Raw genomic sequence first — 10,702 nt, forward strand, 5'->3', positions numbered from 1 at the left:
TTCTTGATGGCGTATATTTGACTTTATTAAAACTGCGCTTCCTGCATGACTGGTTCCATCAGGATGTGGCGTGTAGTAGGTCCTGTAGTTAGGAATGTTGAATGTAGCACCATATGACAAGTGCGATTCACTTATTAACAGTATGTCGATTTTATGCTCGATAAGAAAGTGAGTAATTTCGCGTCTGTGTTGGCAGATGCCATTGGCATTCCATATAGCAATTTTTAATAAATTAGCCATTATTTATTTAGTTTACTTACCACAAGGGATAACATATTCATAATCATTGTATTTTGTTGCATCATTTGTTTTATTACGTCCTTTAGGTCGTTGATTACGGATGTGATTGCTGAAACTTCTTGATTTACATGATTTTGTGTTTTTAGGACCTGTGAGTAGCTCAAGTGATCAGATGTTTGATTGGTGTAGGAAATTCGTTCCCGGTTTTTAGTAATGTTTGGCTGCGAATGGTTCTGATGCTGGGAGAACGAATTCGTTGAGTTTTTGTTGTGTTTCGGAAAAAATGGGCAACCCTTATAGTTGGCGGGATGCTCGTCGCCGCAAAGGAAGCAGCAGGCTGGAGTGTCCTTTGGTTTTTTACATGCAGAAGTAGGATGATCATCACCACATTTTAAACATGCATAAGGGCGGTTGCAATATGTCCTAGTATGTCCCCAGAGCTGGCACCTATGGCACTGGATGACGTCCTTGGTTCGTCTTGGCGGTTCAAAAAACACTATTTGGTTCATTAGCTTGTCAATTTTGTAGATCGCCGAATTGTTACTATTTGGTTCTAGATCCACAAAAAATATATTTAACGGTTTTTTTTGTAATGCGTTGTTTCAAGTTTGTAATGCTTCTCACTGTATGTCCGTATTTCTCGATGGCTGTTTTGATTTCGTTTATATCAGTTGTATAATGTATATATTTGAGCACCACTCTAAATGCACGCTCGCTGCTTATTTGATAGGTGTGGAATATAATGTTGTTATTTTTCATAAACTTGACGGCATTTCTATAAACGTCTGCGTCAGTGACGTTAATTTTAACCATATCATTAGGCAGTGTTTTCGTGACAAATTGACCCGGTTGTAAAGCGGCACTAATTGTTTGCATCATATCGGCAAAATCATTGACATTGTATATATAAATTGGGGGCGGTTTTACGGTTGCAGCGGTCTGACTGTTTGTTGTGTTTGTATTATTATTACCGTTAGCGGTGTTACTTGGCGTTTCGTTTGATAATACACTAAATTTGTTGGTCAATTCCAGAGGATTGATTTTTGTACCACACACTTTACGCTTTTTAGCACTGCACGGAACTGTCTGCCACTTGTGTATATTTGCCGGCACTGTATTTGTCACTGGGTTAGCACTGCTAGAACACGGCTGCTCGATTGAGTTGTTAATATTGATATTATTTGGAGATGTTGTTATTTCACTTTGATTTTCATTGTAATTACAAAACATATCACTATCATCATCAATTGAGTTCAATATGTTCATAGCCGACGCAATTGTTGTTCCAAGTGATGAACAGTTAGTGTTTATATTTATGTCAGGCGGTCGGCCGGGGCGATCGCCTACGTTCGACGCCATTGTCCGTATGACTCACTCACTCAGGTATACAATAATTTGTTTTGATTGATGTGCACTGGTCGGTGTCCCGAACAGAACTGATATGAAAATATTTGAATAAACAAAGTTCTTAAAGAGAATCTTAGAGTTACATTCAATGTTTTGTCCATAATGTTTCGTTTGCTTTAACATTGTTTGTGTGAATTGAAGCATGCATTTTTAACAATACTGACGCATGGCATCGTAATAATGCAACATAACATGTTTTAAATATTTGATATTTACTTTTATACGATTTTTTCTCCAACAACCATAGAATATGATTAAAATTATAGCATTTTTCTCTGATTGTGAGAGAATTGGAAGTCATGTGCAGACTTCGTAATTGTTATTTTTACTTTTACTTCAATTATTCAAATTCTGTACATATAAGTATAATTTAATTATTAAATTTAAAAAAGAATTTTAATAAAAAGATTTCTAAATAAAGTAAGAAAAAAACTCAAAATATTACCATTTGAAACATAGAGACATTCATTTGAAACAAAGCCAACAAGATGGCTAGAAATGTAAAAATGTTGTTTTGCCACAATGTCATAAATATTGTTAAATGAATATTAAACACATAATGCTCTGAGGTATTTTGTATGAACTTCCCGATATTTGATAATATTAGGCTTATCTACAAGTAATAAGATTTATCGAATACTTTTTAAATTTCAAAGTATAGATCTGATTTGAAAATCACGAGCTACAAGATTGTATCTAAATTTTCCGAATTAGTCAGAATTTTCGGTTTGGATTTTGTTTTAACTTTCCGAATGAGAGATTTATAATTTTGCCAGCAAATCCGATTCGCTAAATTAATATTTACTCGACGTTTCAAGTAATTCTGAATCGTGGGCTTTTCTATTCTGCGATTCGTGCAATCTGATATCATACAGTTGTGATTTTTGACTTGAATATACAAATTAAAAATGTGTTTCCTACTGCTTTCGGCCAATGCGGTCTAATATGGCCAAAGAAAACCAATTGCACTTCCCTCATTCGAGTTTGCTCAATGATAATTAATTTTTTCATTTTATATAATTAACTTACAATATGACGAAAGAAACTTTTATATTGATTTAGTGAAATCACTTTAAAATCAAAACGTTGACGCTTCACGTAAATTCCACGTAAAACAGGTTTTCAATTTCACCTGTGCTTGTCAAATATTTAACTCTTTCTGCAAAGTATTATAATATCACTGTTCGTTATAATCAACAATATGAACAAAACATCATATAAAAACAAATTCCAGCAAGTGGATTAGAGACATGAAAAATTGGTGTTATACTAAGATTGTATATTAACCTAGTAGTTCTTTGAATAAGAAGAATTTTTTTTTTATTAACGAATAACTAAATTATTTTTATTATTAATAATATAATTATGGTATACGAAACAAATGTTTTTAACTTTGCAAGTAAAACTTTGCCTTAAAGAATAGGAATGCTATTTGTTGCATAACATATGTATCAGGATCTATCTTAAAATTATCGCAAACTTTAAAATTAAATATGAAAAAACATTAGAACTCTAACAATAATTTTGGGGCATTCTAATTCCATATGTATATTCAGTACTATGTAGGAACAAAGAAAATAATTTTGTTATCAACCATTGGAATTGGATTGTTGATCTTTATGTACCAAATTGTATAATTACAAGCATTTACGATCTCATTCATTATAGGATTTTGAAAAATCTGCATTTCTATCATTTGTATTCACAAAATAATTAGATTGTTTAGATTTGCCATATTTCATAAAAACTAGTGGGGCGCATGATATCGTGCTTTAAGACAAATTGCTGGAACTTTCCGTACCGTAACGAAATGTTCGAGGAATATTAAATAATTTCAAACAGTTGTTATAAATTCTGTAATATCGTTAAATATTTATAAGAATTATATAAACTGAATTCCAAAGTTGAAATTATTTGTTCAAAGTATATTGGAACTTTAGTCACAATTAAGAATAAAATCTGAATTATTTTAGATATACAAAAAAAATTTTTTGAAAAAAAAATTTTAAACATTTTTTTTCCAAAATCAATTATTTTTGTTAAAACAAGCAGAAAGTTCTTTGAATCATTCAAATCGAACGCTTAGTTCTCCCAAAAACTGCCATTTTTTGCAGATTTATCTCTGTATCTTCGAAACGGCTGGGCCTGCCTTTGCCAAAAACTAATAACCACTTCTCCCAATCATTACTAATTGAATGTTTTTTAGATGATTCAAATCTGATGCTCCGTTCTCTCAAAAACTTGATTTCTATTTCCTGCACTCTTTGCTCTTTATCTCCGTAACTGCTGGACCTGCCTTTGCCAAAAATTAATCAGCACATCTCCCTATCAATAGGGATCGAATATTTTTTAAACCATTCAAATCGGTTGATCAGTGCGCCCGAAATCGTGAACGAAAAAATGCAGACACACAAAACACACACACATATCCATTTTTTCTGAGGTATGCCAAAATGTTCAGAAACCTTCAAAACGTCGAGAAATGGTAAAATTTTCAATTTCGATTTTTGCACGATAACAATAACTTACCCTACGGGAAGTTAACTAGTGGTACATCGTGCCTTAAGACAAATTGCTGTAACTTCCCGTACCGCGCCTTATAAATGAGTTAAACATTGGTACTAAACCGATAGACATCTGAACAAAATTTATATTTATTATTAAAATTTCTATAAAATATCTGACAATTTGATGTGCGTGTGTGCAATGATCATTTTTGACCGCCAAATGGCATTTTTGTTTACTTTTTTTCATTAGATCTGCGAAACTGCTAACCCTGCCTTCCCTAAATTTAATCAGCTCTTCATTTCGTCAATACAAGTAATTTTTTTTTTTTGAATCATTCAAATCGGTTGATTCGTGCGCCCGAAATCGTGGACAAAAAATTGTATACACACATGCAAGCACACACAAATACAAATACATACATTTTTATTTTCTAAGGTTTGCCAGAATGTTCAAAAACTTTTGAAACGTAAAGTCACTGCAAACATTTTTATATTCGAATTTTTGAGATTACTATGTGTTTTATTAGATTCAATTTTTTGTCCACGTTTTCGGGCGCACGGATCAACCGATTTGAATGAGTAAAAAAATATTTGATTCATATTGAGAGCGAAATGTGCTGATTATTTTTTAGCAGAGGCAGGTCTAGCCGTTTTGGAGATACGGAGCAAAAAGTGCAGAAAATAGAAATTGATTTTTTGAGAGAACGGATCATCCGATTTGAATGAACCAAAAAACATTCAATTTGAAATACCGGGTAGAAGTAGTTATTGGTTTCTGGCAAAGGCAGGTCCGGCTGTTTTTGAGAGAATTAAGCATCCGATTTGAATGTTTCAAAAAAAAATTCTGCTTGTGTTGACAAAATGATTGCTTTCGGATTTTTTTGTTTGTTTTAATTTCCAAAAAATATTTTTTTAATAACTAAAATAATTCAAATTTCAATCTTAATTCTAGCTAAAATTCTAGAGCTCATTTATATACTTTAAATAAATCATTTTAACTTTGCAATTAAGTTTATATATTTCTTATAAATATTAGAAAATGTCCTTCATTTTAAATTCAATTGCTTAAGTTTTGTTTATTAATTTTTCTGTAAACATATATAAGTTACAGTATTTATAATAATCTATTTGAAGACATTTAATATTCCTCGAATATTTCATCACGGTACGGGAAGTTCCAGCAATTGCCTTAAGGCACGATGCCATGCACAACTAGTTTGACTTTATATTTTTATGAGATTGTAATATTAAGAATTTTAATATTTTTATGTAGTGATAGTAGTGAATGTTCATACATATATGATTCTTATCATGTTCTGATTGTGCAACACAGTTTGTGAACCGCTGCAAATGCTAAGTGCATGGAACGCTTTGGTGAACTTTGCTAGTCAATGAATAAATAATTAAAATGCTTAGTTAACGTCTTCATAAACAATTGTCTAGGAAGTTCAATTAATTTATTAAAAAATAGTACTGAAAATATCATAAAATGGCAAACAATCCTACAAAAAGTGCAAAAGCAAGTAAACCTGAAAAAAAGCAGTCGTTTTTGGTTAAAACCTATTTATTTTCCTATAACCTCATACTAGTGTTAGGGTGAGTACTAGAGAATAATAAAATTTTGAAAATGGTGATATGTTAATTAATTAAAGTTTCATTCAGAAATGTATTATATTTAGAAAAAAGGAATATTCGTGATTTTGTGCTAAAATGACATTTGCATGACATATTTAACGGAAGTTTTCTCTTTACAGATGGAGCTACCTATTATATCAACTAGCATACTACCACTTACATAAAAGCAGCATTGGCTTGTGGGAAACAGTTAAAAATACAGTATTTATTTTTCAAAATGCTGCGGTTATGGAGGTTTGTTTTGTATATCTTCAGAAACTCTCTTGGGAGTAACAATATTGAAGTCCAGAATGATATGCATTCATTATAATATAATATACAATACTCCTAAGATTTCTGGTGAACTTTGGATCTGACGATTTTATATACCGGCCTTTCTGGTCTTACTTCTCATTTTCTGAATCATCAATTAAGTTTTTTCTGAATTTACATTTTCATTGTAAATTATTTCTTTCTAATCAATTTATTTAAATGCATATTTAAACTAGTTGGTATTGGTATTTTGCCTTGAGGCAAGTTACATGAACTTCCCGATATGTTTAAATAATCGATTAATAATAAATTAATTTATGAGTGATTACGAGTATTCCGAATGGATTTATTACACATAATTTAAAAGGAACAAACACATTAACTCGGAGTATTTTTTAAAGCAAATTTTCAAAAATCAACAATTTTTATAATTGAACCAGTTTCCGTAAGACTTTAATAGTTTCGTATATTCATTAAGACCAAGTACTCTATCGTCATACCAAGAAAATCGTCTAATTTTAATTTTAACAAACGTCAAAAAAACTATAGTATACTCATTTTCTCAAACTTTAATGAATTTTTAAGATTAAACTACTTGTCGTAAGGCCGTAATATTTTAGTAAGTTCTATAAGACGTAAAAATTTTACGTCTATAAACGTAAAATTAAACGACTTGTCGTAGGGCCGTAATATTTTAGTATGATATATAAGACTATGGTATCTACAGTCAAAAAAAATACTAATAATTGTCGAAAAAAAAAATTTTAACACTTCATCACAAGAAAACGGCCCGGCCGATCTTTACCAAAAACTAATCAGTATCTTTTCAACCAATATCTTTCGAACTTTTCACTTTTCTGCGATTTACAAAGAAACGGTTCGGCTGATCGAAACGCAAAACTGACAAACGATAGTCCTCATCGCGATACATTTTGAATGGCTTTTAAATTTTTGAAATCGGTCTAGTCGTTTTTGAGAAAACGTCGATCTACGGCAAAAAATCTGTTCACACACACACAAACACACATAGATTTTCCAAATTTGGTCTCATTCTATTCAGAATGACTTAAAACGTCGAGAAAACGTAAATAAACATAAAATTAGCGAATCGGATGTTTTGATAAAAACAAACTTCTTCTTCGGGAAGTAAAAAAATATGTAAAATCCATAAGTTTTGACTACTGTCCTACTTTCATTAGGTGAAAAATATTAAAATTAATTTAGAACTAAATACATATTAATGTTCAAAATAAGTTTTTATAAACACATAAGTTCAATATAGCTAAACTACGGTTTGATTTATCCAAAATGTTATAAGAATTCTTATAATCTATTAAATATATAAAAATAATATATTTTGCCCTAAACTCTTCTTTGATTTACGATTTTACCTTTCTCATAATATAATAAGATACATCTCATATCTATTTTAAATTCAACTTGGAGTTTGGGTTAGTGTGTGAGTTGCAATTATTGCATTTAACATCTTAATTATTATCACCAAAACTCATTTATTAAAAAAATTAACATTTTACGTTATTAGTAGTTTTATGGCAGAGTATAACTCTGTAAATTAAATAGTAATTGAGTATAAAGAACTGCACTGTATGCACTGTTAGATGATAATTGCAATAAAGAGCAAAATATATAAATACAATAAAATTCAAATTTGGCTTCAGTCCCAATAATAAATCAAAATTGTTACCCATGTTCATTCATTTTAGATTATCCATGCATCCACGGGACTAGTTCCAAGTAATCCAATTATCACAACATTCCAAGTGCTCTCAAGAGTAATGGTTGTTTGTGGAGTAGTTATGGCAACACCCACAGCGCAAGTTTCACCAGGATTACCCCTTGCCTTGTTAGCATGGTCAATCACTGAAATCATTCGATATGGATATTATGCTATGAATATTTTGAATGTAGTACCACATTTGTTGGTGTGGCTCAGGTAGGCACCCAAATCTTATTGACATACAATTATTCCATATTTACCTTATGCACATTAAAATCAAAAATTGCATAATAATAGTAAATAATTCACAAACATTTAACTACATCATTATGTCAAGAAATAATAATTCCATAAAATAATTTATCAATAAGCTGATTTGTAAACACATTCATCACATTACAGCGACATAACATGGAATACATATTTTATATTTTTTCAGATATACTACATTTATTGCTTTATATCCAATTGGAGTAACAGGAGAATTGCTATGCTTTTATTATGCCCAAAGCTACGTGAAACAACACAAGATGTGGTCAATTGAGATGCCAAATAAGTACAACTTTACTTTTAGCTATTATTACTTCTTACTTTTCATTATGTTTTTGTACATACCATTGTTTCCACAAATGTACTTGCATATGTTCACACAAAGAAGGAAAATATTGGGGAGTGGAAATAAAAAAAATGTATAAATTATGATTATGTGGTTGAATAAGGTAATTGGTGATTCTGTAATTTCAATTTAAATACTTAAATATATTTGGTTGATAAATAAAAAGCCTTTTTTATATTATTTTTGTTTATTTATAATATAAATTATTGTTGTTGTGCTTCTGGCAATGTTCTGATAATATCAGAATCTCCTGGGTCGGTGATTGACAATGTGCACACTCGGAAATATTTACCACAGGCTGTTCCTAATTCAATGTTGTTTCCAGTGTAATGATGCACACCTGTCTTAGCCAACATAGCGTAGTACTCAATCTCAGATTTCCTATTTACAATCATAAAAAGATCAATAAGTAAATCTAAGGTAACAAACAAAAAAATGTAATCATCCCTAATTGTTACATTATAAACCGATCGCAAAAACAATGCAATAATTCCTAATTGGTACATTATAAACCAATCACTTCAAAAAATTGTTCATTATTTAATTTACAACGAGCAAGAAATGACTTACATTTCTTATAGCTTTCCTAAGCAATTTCAAAGCCAAGCCTCTCGAAGGTTCAATGAATTTCAGTAAATATCAAACAAGATATGAATTTCAAACCACCGAAACTCTTAAGAATTAATATAAATTGATTACTTACATATCACAAAGCGTAATTTGTCGAGACTACTCCATAGGTTTCCCTTAGCAAGCTTTAAGGCTATGCATTTAAGCTGCGGATAACCATACTTCGTAGTCTCTCACAAGACTCCATATGATTGTGTTATAAATTATTTTAATTGTGGGAAACACTACTTCTCAATAGTCTCACCTTAATGGAGGGGTATTGTTGGCGATGATTACCAACTTAGCTTTTCCTTGACGGAGGGTCTTCAACGTTTGCTTGTAACCCAAACAGTATTTTCCCGATTTCATCACCAAAGCCAATCGAGAGTTGATCGACTCCAAAGCCTTTTTCTAAACACAAAATAAAAAACGTGTTAGTAATAAGTTTGGTTTGGTTTGGTTTGGTTTGGTTATGGAACACGTGTCAAATAGGTAAATACATACTTGTTTCTTTTGGGCAACCATTTTGTTAGTCTTGCGTGGTTCTACCTGCTAATAATAAAGTAACAATTTATTAAATTATATTAAGAGTTATTTTATACAATAAATAAATGAAACATTAACCTACCTCTACGACAGCCGGATGTAAAAAGACTTCTATACTGAGAACTATGCATAGGATCAACTTGTTTATATATAGATATACCGAAAATTCCAAAGTTCTAATAGTGGTATAGAGCCATCTATCGTTCAAAACTAATCAATACGATTTCTGACTTTCAAACGGATTAAAGATATAAGAACTTTTAAGAATATATGCAATCGAATTTTATTAAATTATAGTCTACATATAGTGAACAAGTATGTAATAAATAATGCACAGCTCATTATTCAAACCTATATTGAAATTTTATAATTCAACCACTTGTTCGTTGAGATTTAGATCACATTTTCATATTTTCTATCGCCATGTGAAGTTTTAATCGAAACATTTTTTTAACATTTATTTACGAAGATTTGATTACGAAGAAAACTAATCTGCACGCATAGATAAAAGAAGAGTGATATTTTTCATATATTTAAAATCGCTTTAGGATATTTAGCAAGAAAGTGAAAGAAAAGTTTTTCACTTCGGCAATTCTAAAAAGATATAAAAAACGGCTTGGCCAATCGTTTCGTAAAACTAATACGAGTTCTTAACGAGTTTCATGGAATTGCCTTTAAAATTTTGGAATCAATTCTGCTATTTTTTGAAAACGTGGGCAAAATGTCAAATTTTTGCTGATATATAAACACTTATACCTATACCACTTACTTACTTTGTCCAATTTTAATCTTAAATGATTCAAAAACATAAAATTGGAAATTTGGATTTTTTGACGAAAGCTTGAACTTTTGCTTGAAGTTGTTAATAAATTAGGTTCATTTCTACAAAATATATTTTTGTAAGTTTATCTATTTATCTGCTATGTTGCAGCATTACAAGAAATATCAAAAGTAAACAATGAAAAATATACACTGCTTTTTTTTCTCTAAACTGATTTTTTGAAATATTAAATCAAATATTTATTTGCTCCATTGCTTGCTTGTATTGTAGTAGAAAAAAAAACAAGAAAAATTCATGCAAGAATATAAAAAACTTGGGTGCAAACGTGAAAACTGTTAAAACGAAAGTTTGCATTAACCATAGATAAATAA

General features: G+C 30.5%; 2 protein-coding genes across 2 annotated transcripts; one reads left to right on the forward strand and one right to left on the reverse strand.

The window, feature by feature from the left end:
- Positions 1-5,557: 5,557 nt before the first annotated feature.
- Positions 5,558-8,474, forward strand: LOC113371264 (very-long-chain (3R)-3-hydroxyacyl-CoA dehydratase 2-like). The gene is made up of 4 exons (XM_026611899.1): positions 5,558-5,750; positions 5,909-6,023; positions 7,766-7,995; positions 8,219-8,474. The coding sequence occupies exons 1-4, from the start codon at positions 5,644-5,646 to the stop codon at positions 8,472-8,474; spliced, it is 708 nt and encodes a 235-aa protein (XP_026467684.1). The 5' UTR covers positions 5,558-5,643.
- Positions 8,475-8,568: 94 nt separating this feature from the next.
- On the reverse strand, positions 8,569-9,731 carry LOC113370421 (60S ribosomal protein L30). Its single transcript, XM_026611086.1, has 4 exons — positions 9,633-9,731; positions 9,509-9,556; positions 9,270-9,415; positions 8,569-8,776 (listed from the first exon to the last, which is right to left on the reverse strand). Exons 2-4 carry the CDS (start codon positions 9,527-9,529, stop codon positions 8,599-8,601), a joined length of 345 nt encoding a protein of 114 aa, XP_026466871.1. The 5' UTR covers positions 9,530-9,556; positions 9,633-9,731; the 3' UTR covers positions 8,569-8,598.
- Between the last annotated feature and the right edge of the window lie 971 nt (positions 9,732-10,702).

Source organism: Ctenocephalides felis, unplaced genomic scaffold, assembly GCF_003426905.1.
Source record: "Ctenocephalides felis isolate EL2017-DRISC unplaced genomic scaffold, ASM342690v1 CF-g0.4_SCAFFOLD_01492, whole genome shotgun sequence".
In the NCBI taxonomy this organism is placed as follows: domain Eukaryota; kingdom Metazoa; phylum Arthropoda; class Insecta; order Siphonaptera; family Pulicidae; genus Ctenocephalides; species Ctenocephalides felis.